The sequence below is a fragment of the Opisthocomus hoazin genome, chromosome 8, assembly GCF_030867145.1.
Source record: "Opisthocomus hoazin isolate bOpiHoa1 chromosome 8, bOpiHoa1.hap1, whole genome shotgun sequence".
NCBI lineage: Eukaryota > Metazoa > Chordata > Aves > Opisthocomiformes > Opisthocomidae > Opisthocomus > Opisthocomus hoazin.
Window position 1 is genome coordinate 21,889,934 of NC_134421.1, and position 16,623 is coordinate 21,906,556.

General features: G+C 38.3%; 1 protein-coding gene across 1 annotated transcript; it reads left to right on the top strand.

Annotated features, from left to right (window-relative positions):
• The first annotated feature begins 6 nt into the window (after positions 1–6).
• On the top strand, positions 7–16,526 carry LTA4H (leukotriene A4 hydrolase). Its single transcript, XM_075428470.1, has 19 exons — positions 7–199; positions 1,293–1,423; positions 3,531–3,651; positions 4,091–4,159; positions 4,868–4,972; positions 7,360–7,412; positions 8,069–8,141; positions 8,433–8,573; positions 8,797–8,820; positions 9,835–9,905; positions 10,019–10,130; positions 11,080–11,224; positions 11,304–11,407; positions 11,757–11,827; positions 12,400–12,454; positions 13,622–13,717; positions 14,242–14,324; positions 15,565–15,669; positions 15,999–16,526. The coding sequence occupies exons 1-19, from the start codon at positions 50–52 to the stop codon at positions 16,117–16,119; spliced, it is 1,830 nt and encodes a 609-aa protein (XP_075284585.1). The 5' UTR covers positions 7–49; the 3' UTR covers positions 16,120–16,526.
• The last annotated feature ends 97 nt before the right edge of the window (positions 16,527–16,623 follow it).

Here is a 16,623-nt window from a genome sequence, read left to right on the forward strand (position 1 = left end):
CGCGGCGCTGCCCGCCGCCGCGCGGCAGAGGGCAAACGGCGCGCGAGCGATGGCGGCGGACCCCAGCTCCTTCGCCTCGCCCTCCTGCTGCCTCACGCGCCACCTCTACCTGCGCTGCCGCGCGGACTTCGGCGCGCGGGCGCTGCGGGGCACGGCGGCTTTCACCGCGCGCGCCGAGCGCGAGGGGCTGCGTTGTCTGGTAACGGCGGGGCGGGGGCGGGTGGAGGCGCGACCCTCGCGCTGCCCGCGGATGCTGAGGGGGAGCGGCGGGGCGCTGCGCGCGAGGGCGCCCCGTGTCCTCCCGCCTCGGCGTCGCCACCCCTCAGCTGCCTCCCCCGGCCGCCGTCCCCGTCCTGTCTCCACTCCCGGCCGCCCCCCCGGCCGCCGTCCCCGTCCTGTCTCCCCTCCCGCCGCAGCCGCCGCCGGCCGCCGCCTCGCCCTCTCAGGCCCCTCCGCCCCCGCGGGCGGCTCGGCTGCAGGCTCCGCGCCGGCCGGGCACGTCAGCCCCGGGCTGGCAGCGCCTTGTTGCCCGTGGGCGGCCCAGGTATCCCCGCTTGTCCCGCCCGGAGCCGGCGCCTTGTGCAAGGGAAGGGTAGAAACAGGAATTTTTACTGTTAAAATGGCGAAGAGCCCGTTGCTGAAAAGATGGGAACAAACCGCTGGAAAGCTACGTTCGTGGCTTTTTCTCATGTGCGTTTTATTACGGCAGATACTTGCTCGGTTAGCTGTGCGAGTAAACGTACAGACCTCTTCAGCTGTGCGCTATATCCAAAGTGAAGTTTGGGTTATGTGGGATTTTTCTGATAGCTTCATAAAATCCTTTTGTGATTGGCAACTTTTTTTTTTTTATCCATCCTCTTAATAACAAAGCCCAGAACTTTGCTGATGCTGCACAGGGGGATGTTGCATTACTTAATTCGTCTTCTGTTGCATGAAAGTCTTGATTCACGGCAGCAGTTACAGGTTGATAGCCTTGTAAGGGGCTTTTCTTCCATTCTCCTTATTTCATAGCAGCCCTGTGAAGTCTTTTACCTTTGTAGCTTGCTTAGTAAACTCCTGTTTCCACTTTCATGGTCAGAAGCTGTTTTTCTTCCTCTTTTCCCCCCAGTTTTGTGAGTTCAGTGCTGCTATATTAAAAATCTGGTTCCCAGTACTCAACATAGTTACTCAATTTTTCTGGTCTTAGTAAGCGTAAATGCTTATATCTTCACCGATATTTGTGTTTAAGAGTTGACAAGTGCTATGTTATTTATTTACTATTTAACAAATATGTAATACTTGCTTCATTACAGGTCTTGGATTCAAAAGACCTACAGGTATTTAAAGTGACTGTAAATGGACAGGATGCTAAATTTGGCTTTGGAGAGAAGCACAGGTTCAAGGGGACCCCCCTGGAAATCACGTTTCCTTTTGAACTAAGAAGGTACGTGCTTTTGCCGGCTCCTTTAAGTAGTTTCCGAAATGCACAGTGTAACCTTCTTGTCTGCCTGCAGGGTCGTTGTGTAAAGCTTGCAAAGGGATTTGTAAATTAGAGTGTTGCATTTATTTGGTGTATGGTCTTGTAGATTATTTTAATATTCGGCTTTCATTAGACAGCCACAACTTTGGGGGTCTTTGTACCCGTTTCTAGGTCTTACGTCATGTACAAAATGACTTGACGAAGTAGGTAGCAAAATGGTGTGTAATGTATCACAGTTTTTCCAGTGCTTCGGATCAGTAACATTCTGCTTCAACTACCTGAATGTTGTCATGTTCAGAATTGCTACAGTATGTCGCATATGGAATTACAGACCCTGTTGTCCTTTCTTTTATGCAAGGGCTGATGCTGCATTGCTGTAGAACTGCAGGTTACCACTGTGATTAGATAGAAACATGTTCTCAAATAATAAAAGTTTTATTGTATTGACTATGCAAAGCCCAAGTCCCTAAAAACTGGAACTTGAGTTTTGGCAGCATGATGGGGAATGAACTAACCATGGTCTCCTCTTAAGTTGCATGAATTAAAAAGTTTTTGCCAAATTACAATACATTTTTTGGCAGCTTGCTTTGTGTGTTGTAACTCCAAGGTATCTCACCTGCCAAAGCTAAAATCTGTGATTGTATAAGGAGGTTCCCGTGTTTGAATAGAATTGTATACTAAGTTGCTTCTCACTGTTTTGTTTTCAAAACTGGTTGCTACCTCTACAAACTCATATCTGGTTTCTAATCGCTTGGGTTTTTTTGCTGTTCTCTCAATTAGTGCAATTTAGAAACACACATAATGTGGAAGAGAAAGGAATGTCACACGATAGCTGTCCCTTCTCGGGAAATGCTTATGATCTGATATGAAACTGAACAAATGTAATGCTTGAACAAACAGTCCACAGCAGAAACATAGGCCTGTTTCTTTTGTTAGACTTTCACCTTTTTTTGTATTGCTAGATTTCCTTGTACGAAAAAAAATAGAAAAAGGGAGTTCAGGGTTGCGATCGTAAGAATTTATAGTCTTGTGTGAGATATAGTCCCCCGTGTAAATCTCAATAAAACACTGATAGGAAAGGATAGGAGTCAGAAATGAAAGTCTGACTGTTCAGTAGGCAATGTGCCTTATGGTAATACAAATTGTTTTCTCTTTTCTTGCCAAATGTGTACTTTGGAATTCTGGTTATAAACTAGATATGTACACCTGGTCAGCTTATCTAGTGGCCAGCTCTTCTGACTAGCTGAAGTTTGTTCTGATTTATGGTTAGATTGTGAATTCCAGAGAGCTGCATGTGTAACCTGAAACTTTCAGATAACAGAAGCAAATACTTCTATGTTTTCTGGTGTCAGTGATGGTTTTGATACGTTTTTAAAGAATTAAAGTATCAATGTGTCAGGTTTGTGTGTGTTCTGTTGTTAGCAAGCTGGTACCTGTCTTGGACAGAGCTGTTAGTTTTTACTTTACACCAATTCTGAAACTTGGAATAAAATGTGAACATTTTTATTTTTTCTTGTTAGCCCTACTATTCATAGGGTTTTCCAGTAATTACTGTTTTCGGTATTTTTTTTTTTTTCTGCTTAAGGATCATACTTACAGAATATAACATCAGCTGCAAAATGTAATTTTTTTTATTTACAGAATACAAAAATCCTATGTCATTAAGGCATGTATGTTCTTATATAGATTTTATACACTTTTTAGTTTGCTTATTGCAGTGGGGTTTTTATATCTATGTGTACAATGTTAGATAGTTGTGGCAAAACTATATGTACGTGGCTAGTCCAAATAGTTTAAAGAAAAAGTCCATGTTCTCCTTGAGGAGAGGGAAAGTTTCTGGTTAGTAAAAACAGTAATAGAAGTGTCTTGGGACATTAAAAAGGAAATAAACCAGCTAATTTTTGCTATCATAACTGAAAGGGAAAAGTTGTTTTTAATATGCTGCTTGTTCTTATCTTTAATGCTTTTGAGACAGTGCTGCAGACCTGTTTTCCGGAAATCTTTGTAGAGGAATTTTGGTAGTGATCAGGAGCTGTGTCAAAACAGTCTGACTATATTCTTTATTACACAGGGGACAAGAAGCAATTGTCGAAATCTCTTTTGAAAGCTCTCCAAAGTCTTCAGCTCTCCAATGGTTTTCTCCAGAGCAAACTTCTGGAAAGAAACTCCCGTTTCTCTTCAGCCAGTGTCAGGTTGAGTGGATTAATTTTTTCCTTTTTTGAACTTGTTGTTTACATACCACTGTAATTCCCCCTGGTTTCCGAAGAGGTGGAGAGGAAGGCTAGTAGGGGGAAGTACAGTAGCCCATAACTTCTAATTGCGTGTCTCGAAGGTCCCAAATGAAAAGAAACACTTAATAAGTCAGGACATCGAGATTTTATTATATGTTTGCAATTCAATAATTCCAGAACTGCTTTACTCTCTCCAATGTTCCTGCTGAAGAACATGTAGTCCTTTGCAGTCAATATCTATGACTATTGATTTGTCTTACCATTATTTCTTTTGGAGAAGCCTTAAGTATGAAAACTACTGTAAGTGATAGGAAGTACTGGTTTGTAGATAATGAATTCTCTGGAGGAGCAAGAATGATTGTTATGTTTTGACTTTTTTTTCACTTTTTCCTGTATCCAGGCTACCCACTGCAGAGCCATCTTTCCGTGCCAAGACACACCTGCTGTGAAATTAACGTACTATGCAGAGGTAGATGAACCTAAGTCATGTCTAGCTAAAGGCAACTACAACAATGGGTGAATTTTTTTTTTGGTAGCTGCTGGCATGTGGCCTAAAATAAAGACAGAGAGTATTGACGTTTAGCTAAACGTAAGAGCCAAAAAGCACTTATCTTCCCTGTGGCACTTCTCTAGCTTTATAATTTTCTTTTATATATATATATATATAAAATATCTCTTTTTTCATGCACATGTATCTTTACTTCCAAAATTTAAAAAGAAAAAAAAAAAAAAGTGCTGTAGTGGGAGAGAAATATGTACATAGATCAGGAGAAGCTGACAGTAAAACAACAAAGAGTTCTGTAAAGTAAAAATACCTGAAGTGACTGTTATATGTGCCTTAAGTAATACGTTCTGGTACAAAGTTCAGAGATCTTGCAGTCCTGGCATAGATAGTCTGATTGTTTTAAGGAAGCAGAAAGCGGGTTGTGCAGTGTGACATTAAAATTCAGTAGTCTGAAGAAAATGAAACTTTTAACTTCTGTCAGAGGTAACCCTTTTGGTTAGTTAAATATTGCCAGGCTGTAAGACAAAATTTTCTATATGCTTTATATTCTACTTGACGGAGAGGACTTAGCAACAGAACGAATCTGGACTACTCTTTTTGCTGTCGCGGCTTCTAGTATGTGATACAATCCTGTGTGCCAACTGAGTTCCTCATAGTCAGGTGATCTTTCAGATATCTGTTCCTAAAGAGTTGGTGGCTCTTATGAGTGCAAATCGCGATGGAGAGATGCCTGACCCAGAGGACAGCAGTCGGAAGATATACTGTTTCAGTCAGAATGTAAGTGCTCCAGGCTAGTGAACAGACGCCTAATGTCTTATTCCTAACTCTTGCAGTTCACAATTGCTTCAGGTGTGGTTTTGATGTCATCAGTAAATCACATGACGTATGACGGGTCTTTGCAACTATAGAAATACGAGGTACTATGAATCTCCAGCTCTGAAAAGTCAACCAGTAGATGCTGGTGATGTTTACTGGTCGTTTGGGCATTCCCAGAAAAGCCAAATTCGAGCTTTGAAAACGTTTAGTATACTGAAAGCTGGTACTGTCAAAACCCTTTCTGTCTGCACCGATTCTTGGGAAATAATGCACGGGGTTGGATAACATGGGAGTTGAATAACATGGGAGTGAGTTTTGGCAAACAGATCCTGCAAATTTTAAGTTTACCGAGACCTTGGCAGTGAAGCTGAGCGTTGGAACCAATTTTTAATTTCAAGTTAGGCAAATTCTGACAGTGGAGACTTTTTTTTTTTTTTTGAATGGTGAAAACTTTGGCTTTTGTGGAAAGTACCTCCAGCTAATTAAAGATTACTGTTCTCAGCATGAAGTTTTATTAAGTGGTGCAGCTAGTTTAATGATTCCACTGCTCCTGAAGTGCAGTCTCAATTTACTCTCCTGGCTTTTTTGTTCTCACAGCTTTTTGGGTTATGGTTTTGATGTTTATAGGATCTCTTGATGAGCCTAGTTCATTTTGCTGAACAAGCAGCCAAAAATTAACATAAGCCTTTGAAAAAGAAATTTAGTAAGCTGATCTGGGCTGCTGAGGGATTGACTGAATGCAAGGAGGGGTGGAAATGTGCGACTAGGGGAGAGAGGAGGGGAACCTGCTCTGAACTGCAGCAGCTGTTGGGTTGATTTGGCTGCTGTATGAAACCTAAGAGAGGCAGGAGGGGAGAGAGAGAAAAAAAAAAATGTCACCTTTTCTGTGATCTGTTCAATATGCAGTGTTCTGCCTTCTCTGTGAAGCAAAAACATTTGCCACTCTTGGTCTAGAGTGTGTAACTTCTGTGCACTATGTTATCCAGAGCTGTATGTTGTCTGGAAATACACTGTTGATAAGTTTGGTGAACCTGTACAAGGAATAACATTTAGTCTAATGGAAATTTTACTACACTTTCTTATATAGAAAACCATTAGACTGATTTGTTAGAAAAGGCATGTATTTCTTTAGACAAGAGAGTCAAATGCATTAAACACAAAATACACAGACAAAAGAAGACAAGTGCATTAAAAAAGACGTATGCGTCATCTCACATACAAAACCATGAGACTGATTTGTTAGAAATGGCATGTGTTTCATTAGATGAGAGACAAATGCATCAAACTCTGGGATATGTGTGTGCTGAGCTTTCCTAAAACTACTTTATTTGCTCCTGCATGGCCAGGCTGGTAAGAAGTGCAGTGGAGAGCAGCCTCTGGAAAAATTAATTTATAACCCAACAAGAATTGAGATTTAAAATAATTTCAAAGTTTCAGATTTGCAAATTGGACATTAAAACATAGGGATATATTGACAAGCTTTTAATAACCTCTCTATAACACAAGTCAATGGATGTAAATCTTTTCGAGAATATATTCTGTGGATTAATATATAAAATTAAAACACCCATGATATGGGTATTTTAATAAATGGTATTGAAATGGTTTGGGGATAATAAATGATGGAATGAAATTTTCTGAGATGTTGTCTCCAAGTAATTATGATTTGAAGTCTTACTTATTTAACATTGTTTAGTCAGATAAAATGGAACTTTTACAGGGACAGCTGTATTATTCCCTTTTGTTTCCAGAGCACTGGGAGAAAGCATTTCTCTATAAAGATACTGTGGTCTTGGATTTTTTTTTTTATTAAAATAAAAATATTTAGAATTTATTTTAATACCAAGCATGGAAATCAAATACATATATTTTGAATTTGCTGAATCTTTTGTTTCCACAAATATTCTTGTTTACTTGAATTCATTAAACCTCTTCCTGCATCTTTGTTTGATACAGCTGCCCTTTATCTGAGCAGTATCTCTTAACTTCTCCTTCCATAAAATTTAATGGAACTGGAACGAATATAGAAAACTGACTGTCTTTTGAACAGTAACCAAACCAGTGGCGTTTTTGTATGCTCTTACATATGTAGATTTTTTTTGAACAGAGATGACACTTACGCTTTTGTGGCCTTTCCATGAAATGTGTGAAGCAAATACTTCTTGGGGATAAAGGAATATCATTTGGTGAGGAAAAACAGTGCCTTTATTATAACATAGGGCAGGAAACTATGGAGGAAATATGCGTGTCTCTTTATTTCCATACCTTTGTTTTTCTTTAACTGAATCGGTGGTGATGATAGTTCACGTTACGGATAAGATTTCTTTTTTTCTCATGTTCTCCATTAGGTTCCCATACCTTGCTACTTGGTTGCTTTAGTGGTTGGAGCTTTAGAAAGCAGGTGAGTGAATCTGCACAAAGTATATATATTAATCATAATAAATCTTCAGAGTTATGTCTTTTTTGTTTCTTGGTCTTGTTTCTAGTTTTAAAAAGTCTTAGAGGTTCAGTGAACCTGTTTATTTGTATCAAACTGCAGGTCTTTTGATTCACTCTTGCATCATTTTTTCTCTAGGATATACTTTAGCTGTAATTTAAAGTAATACCATGAAGAGTTTGGAACTGATTGGAACCACTAAGGGCTTTTTCCAGCTCAGGGAATAGTATCTTTTTCCTGTGGTAACAGATAAGCATTGTCATGTACAAAGGGCAGCAAATGATAGCTTCAGCCTCCGTGCTCGTGTGTGCAAGGGCGTGTTAGTCTAGCCCATAATAATGCTTTCGCAATAGAGCTTTACTGCATTCTAAAATCTGTAAATGTGCTTCCTAATTATTTGTCCTGAACAGTGAATGTGTGTGGTTTGTTTTGTTTTCTAAAGCTATTTCTAGTGTTACATTAGCAGTGGAGATGGAAGAGAGGAGGAAGACTCTCTGTTTAGAGTTTCTGCAGTAACTTGGGTTACTCATGAGCACAGTTCATCATATATTCTCTCAATGAGTTTCCCATAGAATTATTTCCATTTCATGGTGCCTTAGTGGCATTCTTACTTTCAACAGGAAGATTGGCCCAAGGACACTGGTGTGGGCTGAAAAGGAGCTAGTGGATAAATCGGCCTATGAATTTGCTGAGGTGGGTAATTAACAAAAAACGTTTTGTAAACTAACTGTTTCACATAGTATTGGAAAAGGTTCAGTGTGTTGTTGTTCATCTGTAGCCCTTCTTTCTCTACCTCCTACCTGAAAAAATGCTGTTCAATACAAAACTACTACTGAGCATAAATTCTGATAGTGTCTTGTACTCGTGTTGCATGTGGGACATACCAAAGTGAAAGAGAATGAAGTGTGGGATCAATACCTTATTACTTGTTTGGTGTTTGTAGTCAGAAGTCATGTTAGAAACTAAAGTGAATTCTTCTTTCAGGCTGAAGCTATGCTGAAAACGGCAGAAGATTTAGCAGGACCCTATGTATGGGGACAATATGATTTGTTAGTCTTACCACCTTCTTTTCCTTATGGTGGTATGGAAAATCCTTGTCTTACTTTTGTAACTCCAACGCTATTGGTAAGTGTAACGCTGATAAAAGTCAGCTTTTTCTTAGGGCTTGCTTATCCATCAAGTGATAGATATTAATCCATAAATTGGATTAATCTTCCCGCTAGAAAGAACCGTAAATGTTCCTACCTCCTTTGGAGTTAGGGATCATACATGAAACTGCATTAAGTGGTGTATTTTGTGGTTTACTTGAACTGATAACTGCCTTGTCTTTTTTGTTTGTTTGTTTTAGGCAGGTGATCGATCGCTATCAAACGTAAGTACAAAACAGGTTTATGTCTTCAAGTAGAACATAACTTGAAGTTGTATCTTAACTTCCTTTGTAATAGATACCTGAAAACTTGGTCTCTTGTTTATTGCAGGAATTAAAAGTTAGGGCAGTAACTCAAGAAGTCTTAGAAAGTGAGTTTTGGTCCTAAGTAAACTGTAGACAAGTGGAGACGTACCTATTTTGTATAACAAACAGGTGAAAATAACATGGATGCCTGTATGCATAGGGGACTGACTGAAGTTAGCTACTCAATAGCTCTTCCTGTCTTGTGTAATGATATGTTTAAAAAACAAGTGAATTGATCCCATGAAAACTGCTTGTAGGAACTTCTTCCTCTATATGTCTGTCTATGCACTAGAACTCACATTGTGTACAGTTTTCTTCTAAAGTGGAAAGCATGAGTACGATTTGAGTAAATTCTGTTTTTTCTGGAAAGTTGAGTACTCTGGATGCTGTTTTAACTCACACTTTCTACTAGACTGATACACTGGTAAGAAAAAAGGTGATTGTCATATCCCAAGAATAACGAAATACTTGACACGAATACTTTTTAATATATAATGAATCATTATCCTTCTAGAGGTGACTGTTTTCTTCCTGTTTGATATTTTAGAACATCCCAACGCTGCAGCAGTTCCTTAGCTGAGAAAGTAGTACTAGCCCATCACTTGACATGGATCCAGTATTCTGAAATATGATTTCATAAACAAGTACCTGCACTGTTCTACCAGAGGATTTATTTTTGTTGATCAGTGTGGCTCTATGACTTGCAGCCTGGACATTCAAAATTACTTCTAGAGAAGGCTCTGTAGGATAGTGTTAGTCCTCTAAGTAAAACTTATATGGAAAAGTTTACAGAGCTGTGAATACTAACTGGCTTTGGGAATGTAGTGTGGTAAATGAGATCCCATTAGTATTTTTTTTCTTTCTGTTGGGATTTGATGTTCATTTTCCAGAGGAGTCTAAACAGTAGATCTGTCATTGTCTTCCGTGTTTTAGGTTATTGCTCATGAAATCTCTCACAGCTGGACAGGAAACTTGGTAACAAACAGAACATGGGAGCATTTTTGGTAGGTGTGATGTTCAATGCAATGCAAATTGTATTTTAAAATTAATCTGTAAAGAGACCAACTAAATTCATTTTGCCATCCTACTAGTGCTGACTTTACCAATGTATTTCCAGGCTGAATGAGGGACATACTGTATACCTGGAACGCAGGATTGGTGGTCGGTTGTTTGGTGAGCAGTTCAGGCACTTTCAAGCCCTAGGAGGTTGGAGGGAACTGCAGAATACGGTAAATATTTTTGAAGTTATGATAACTTTGTTTAAGCATATATCTAAATAAAATAAAGCTGATTCATGTGCTTCCCACAAATAAGCTTATCTGACACTTTCTTATTAGAGGATGAACAACTTTGATTCCAAGGTATATGATCTCTTCCCAAGGTAATAGCTTAATATACTCAGATTAGATTAGATAAAGCTTCTTGAACTGTTTTAAGATGTTTGGTAAGGATGAACATCTTTACAGACTCTCTTGGTTGTTCTGGGTATTCCTGATTTGCTCTGTTACCTGTTAACATACTGGTAAGTAGCCGAGAGCTTGTCAGAATTATCTGCAAGCATGACCATCAGAATTTTCAATGCCTTGTGCAAGTAACTGATTTCTTTTTTTTTCCTGTGTACTGCATTATAACTGAGCATATTTCTTATCTGTTACTGTCTGGGAGGGTTGTTCAGTATTGTGTTTGGGTAGCGTAGTTAAACTCTAGTTTTCAGATTTCCAGTCTGTGATATTTCCAGCCCTCTCATTCAGTTTGGTGATGCAGTTTACCTGGTTCATTATGAATATTTCTTCATTGTATTTCATGCTTCATACCACTTATCTAAATCAAGTAGTTTAAATAATTTGTTAATAAAGGGATACATACAGGTAGTTTATTAGGTGCTCGTGATTATGACAGACGTGACAGTAATTAACTGCTCTGAGACAGCTGGAGCACAGGGTGATTGATGCTAACATTTTTCTATTTGATACACTGTCAGGTACTGCTAAAACTAAATGAGAAGAAAGTTTAGTGAACTGTTCTGTGCAGATTCAGAACTTCAGGAAAAAGAAAGAATATTTTGCAATGAGGCCATATTATTTTTAAATGAATTATACCTCTATCAATAGGATTATAGTGATTTGCAAGAGTGCTAGTTTTCCTAGATGAATATATTTTCTTGTGTCTTTGTCACAGATAAATACTTTTGGAGATAAAAATCTTCTAACTAACCTTGTCCCTGATCTGAATGAAGTAGATCTTGATGCTGTCTATTCATCTGTTCCATATGAGAAAGGCTTTGCTTTGCTTTTTTACCTCGAACAACTTCTTGGAGGACCAGGTAAGTGTTAGTCAGACTTTATATATTTTTGTTTTCTATTTTAATTTCAAACACTGAAACAATTTGTTTTTTAACTCAGATGTCTTCATTGGCTTCTTGAAGGCTTACGTTCAGCAGTTTGCTTATAAGAGCGTAGTGACTGAGGACTGGAAGAAGTTCTTGTACTCCTACTTCAACGATAAGGTTGGGTAGTATTTAAAACTAATTGCTTGAAATGTTTTAGTTAGTGAAACTATGGCATAGCTCAGGAATTACCTTCTTTAAGGGGCAGTTCTTTATCTTTCTCTTCTTTATCTCAGGATCTTAATATGGTGTATTCTGGCATCTTAAGAAGATGGGTTTGCATTATGATGCACTTTTTTTTTTTTTCCCCCTAGAAGGGAGTATGTGTTTTGAAGTAATCTGTATAGGATTCTCCAGGTTAATTGGAGGGATGTTAAAAAAAAAATGTAATTGAAACTAGTTTTCATAGGGTATGCTTTTCTCTAAAAATAACATTGTAAATTGAATAAGAATTTGTGTTGCTTTGTAGGTAGAAGTTCTTGATAAAGTTGATTGGAACTCGTGGTTTCATGCTCCAGGAATGCCACCAGTGAAACCTGCGTAAGCTGCACTCTTTTATAGTTCATCTCTTCTTTCTCCAGGTTGTGCATGATTTTCCAAACAGTCATGAAGTAGTTTGTAAACAGGGTGAAAGTCTTCCCATAAATGTTTTACTAGAAATTGTCCTAGTACTATGCAGAAATTGATATATGTACGTATAGGAGGAAAAAATGTCACTGTTAATATTTATAATTTTTATTCTGGTGGAAATTCATTTTGCTTTGAAAGTTACCAAGAAAGGCTCTTTTTTCTGACAGCTTGTTACAACGTTATTCTGTTTTCAGGTATGAGTTATAATATATGTACAAGCATATATGCTCAGAAGTATTGAGCATTTTAGGAGTGTATGGGATCAAGGAATAGTGTTACCTACACACAAAGTGCTTCTAGCTAAAACTGAAATGTATTTCATTGTGATAGATCTTTTGTAAATTGTATTGCAATATTGAGTTGGAGCTTACAACAAACAAATGTGGAGCCATTTGAAAATAATTTCTAAGTATTCTTGTAAAAATATTACAGGAGCTTTTTGTGTTTCCAAAGTGTGATCCTTTGTTTTTAATACTTGACAGGTATGATACGACACTAGCAAATGCTTGTGTTGCCTTGAGCCAAAGATGGATCAACGTGAGTAGTTAGAGAACGCTGAGGTGTCTGTATCTTGAAAAGCCTAGTTCTCTTTACACAAAGTGAGCCATTCTCTTCTGAAATCTATCATTTGCTGAGAGAGAAGGTATTTATAGTGATAGTATGGCTGCCAGGGATTTTGCATTTTGTACTCTAGCCTTTCATCACAGAATCTGTGGATTTGCTGTGACTTCTGTACGTGAAGTGCAGTACATATATTAACAAGGCACACAGCCGGCTTTTTTTTTTACATGTATGTAGTGACTAGGCTGAGAATACTGTTTTTGAAAACCTGATATTACGGCTTGATTTAAAAACAAATGCCAAGGTATATCTACGTTACTGATTATATTGTATTAGCAATGATTCCCCTATATTATACTGGAGCTAGTACCCTACATTATACTGGAGCTAGTATTCATTTCTCATCAAAAACTGAAATATGTAAATCATAATGAGGAACTAATACCATACCATTTTCTCATAATTTTAACCAGAAAACTCATACAACTAGTGGAGAATTCGGCATACCTTCCTTTTGCTAGCTCTGTGGCTTTTCACTGTACTTGTATGTTGCTTATAAATATCTGAAGGGTGGGTGTCCGGAGGATGGGGCCAAACTCTTTTCAGTGGTGCCCAGCGACAGCACAAGGAGCAACAGGCACAAACTGAAGCACAGGAAGTTCCGTCTGAACATGAGGAAGAACTTCTTCTCTCTGAGGGTGATGGAGCACTGGAACAGGCTTCCCAGGGAGGTTGTGGAGTCTCCCTCTCTGGAGATATTGAAGACCCGCCTGGACAAGTTCCTGTGCAGCCTGCTGTAGGTGACCCTGCTTCGGCAGGAGGGTTGGACTAGGTGACCCACAGAGGTCCCTTCCAACCCCTACCATTCTGTGATTCTGTGATTTGATTTTTCGCTTAGGGTTAACAGAAAGACAGTGGCGATAAAAAGATTAGTGGAGAGAAAACAAGTGAAAATTGAAGTGAAGAATACCAAACATTAGACAATAGCCTAAGTTCCTCCCTTCCCCGACTTGTAACATCCTGCACAAATACAAATCAGTATCTTTTTTTTTATGTGGACTGGCTCAGGTGTCCAAACAAAAAATTACACTTGATTGTACTTTGAAATGCCTATTAAAAACTTAAGTACCCACTCTCTTTTAGGCAAAAGAGAGTGATTTGTGCTCATTCAGCTCAGCAGACCTCAAGGAAATGTCATCGCATCAATTGATTGAGTTCCTGGCACTGTTGCTTCTGGAGGTAAATGCATGCCTGGGGTAACTTGATTCTGGTGTCACAAAAGCAGGCACAAGCCCGGGTGTGCTTTGGTATTAAATTGTCCATTTGCTTTTAAGTTTTGCTAAAATAACCCGCTCTCACCATACATAGTTACTAAAACATTCAGCCGTGCCTCCCTGATTATTTCTGACTCTTCAGCTAACATGCAACGTATAGATTATTTTGATTGAAAGGTAAAAACAAAACTGTAAGGTGCCTGAGTTTGTATTTGATGTTATAGCAAATAAGCTATAAATAAAACAGAATAAAAATACTTCAAATTTTGAACGTTTTGGTAGTAGTGGTTGTGGGAATTTGCTAACATTTATTCCTTGTCCCTTCCCTCATACTATGAGAAGGTGAAAGGAACAAATGCAAGTATTTGTCATGGTAAGCTTTTAATTCCTTTGTAGCATCAATCTTCTTGAACGAACCTGTTTATTTTTGAAGTATGTGGCTTGAAGTGTGTCTCTGGCTTATTCTGACTGTGTAATTTCCTTTTTCAGGCTCCTCTTCCAGTGTCACATGTCCAACGTATGCAGCAAGTGTATGACTTCAATGCTATAAACAATTCTGAAATAAGATTCAGGTTTGTTCTAGTATGGGTGTTTTTCTAGTCTTAAATGCTTTCATAAAGCAAACAGTCTTGTTTCCTAAGTGGTCTGAGACATACTGTTGTTTAGAACTGGTGCACAGTTTCAGGGGTGTTTTTGTTGTTGCTGTTGTGGAATTTTTTTGTAAGTGTGTGAGCAAGCATACTTACCAGAGTTGATAGTCTGTTATTTATGAATTGGATAAATATAGTCTAGTAGAAGAACTAGAAGTGATCAGTGGATTAGCTGTCCCTTATTTTCATCTGTCATGTTAGCAAAGGAACGCGATGACCTGATAACTTTTATTTTGGGGTGGTACTGTATAATAAAATAGCGAGCCTTTCTGTGACTCAAACATACTTGAAAAAGTCTTTCAAAAGATTTAGTCAGGATCAGGTCTTCTGGACTTAGTTAATCAGCTTCTGCTGATGTGCCAGTGTTTTCTTCAACACAACTTGGAAACTTTTTTGTCACACTTTAATGCTCGCTGTCACAAAGCTTTTGTCTCGTCAAAAAAGCAGTAAATATCAAAGGAAGTTTCTAAACAAGTAGGAAATGCTTTCTAGCTAAATGGCTTGATTCTACTGCCATCTTAATTTCTTCTGTTTTGTGTTTGCACATGTCACTTGTTAGAAAAAGGTGGTGTTGAAGACACAAGTAATCTTTACAAATACCTTGAAGTATTGCATATTTTGCTACTGTTATGTACTTGGGTACATTTGCAATAGTGATGGTTATTCTGCCTTAACTAACTTACAGTTCTTTTGTTTCTTATTAACAAAACTAAATGTTTTAAACATGCAACATAGTTCCTACTTCTTATAACAAGATCAGTTTCTTCTTATTTTTAAAACAAGTGCGTGCCTGTTGCTGATGATGTTTTGTTTGAGTTTTTTGTTGGGGTTTTTTTAATCACTTGGTGAAATGTGACAAGTGCTATATAATCAGCTCTAAGTCTACATGATGCGACTGGACACTACTGTAATATAAAAGAAATACAAAGCTGCAGAAAATAATCAGACCATTGTGGAGAAACTTTGAAAAACATTTTTCCTATTTTATGGAAAAGTCTGGTTTTGTAATGTTCTAGTCAGACACTGAATATTTTATGTTGAACTTAGCTAGGGTCTCATTCCCGTGATGACACAGCACTGCCCAGAGTGTTTATGGGAATAGAATCATAAGGTAACTAACCACCACAAATGTAAATAAAAGTGTAAATTTTTTTTTTCCTAGGTGGCTGCGTCTCTGCATCAAGTCCAGGTGGGAAGAAGCTATTCCTCTGGCTCTAAAAATGGCAACAGATCAGGGCAGGATGAAGTTTACTCGACCCTTGTTCAGGTAAAAGTAATCTCCAAGTTGTAGGACCTCATGTGTTCGGCATTTTTAGTATAACGGAATATATAATACTTGACAATTGTATATGTATTTATGTTATGCTTCAAAGTGATATAATACAGAATTTTCTGTATACTGTGAGCAAGCTTATCTTCAGAGTTACTTTCCACTTGCTGACTTTTTTTGATAGAGGAAAGCTTAATCTCCTAGTACGCACCTTAATGTGAGGCTTTCAAGAGAAAAGTAAAACCTTGAGAAAATCCCAGTTGTACTATTTTCATAGATTTTTGTAATGGTGCTTTGTTTGTTTGTCTGTTTCTTTCCTTCTCCAGGGATCTTTACAGTTTTGAGAAGTGTCGAGATCTGACTGTCAAAACATTTCTGGAGCATAGAGCCTCTATGCACCCAGTCACTTCAATGCTTGTGGGCAAAGACTTGAACCTGGATCAGTGACGAAGTTACTGATGGCTTTGAAATTTCCTTGTTGTGGAGAGACTGCTTCCACAAACTGCTGATATATGTGCTTGATTATGCCATAAGATGCTCTCCTGCTTTGGTGCTAATTTAGTTTAAAATGAACTTTCCAGATCAAGTTCAGTACTTTCTATTTTGCACTTCCAAGTAAAACAGCAAAATTGCTAAATCATTGGAATTGGGAGAATGTTTTTTTTTACAAGCAATTTTTAGAACACATGAAAAATTGTTCTGAGATGTAGTCATTTTTCAGTCATGGAATTTAAAAACATGGAATATTAATTGGTGGATAGTATGGCTCTGTGCACAGCTTTCCTCTTCATAGCAACGTGGTTGGAACTTCAAGTATCTGAAGACTGAAAAATAAAATTTTGTCTTTGTCATTGTCTGCTTGTCTGTGTATGATCTGTATGAAAAGCTTTGAAATAATAGTTCTATTTACTCTTCTTTGTTGTGGGAGAAATGTTTATTGTGGGTGTGGGA

Bases quoted from the DNA above. Each gene is read 5' to 3' on its own strand.
- LTA4H (XM_075428470.1), top strand. From the start codon at position 50: ATGGCGGCGGACCCCAGCTCCTTCGCCTCGCCCTCCTGCTGCCTCACG. The intron at 200-1,292 runs GTAACGGCGGGG...GCTTCATTACAG, and splicing joins GCGAGGGGCTGCGTTGTCTG to GTCTTGGATTCAAAAGACCT. The intron at 12,455-13,621 runs GTGAGTAGTTAG...ACTCTCTTTTAG, and splicing joins TGAGCCAAAGATGGATCAAC to GCAAAAGAGAGTGATTTGTG.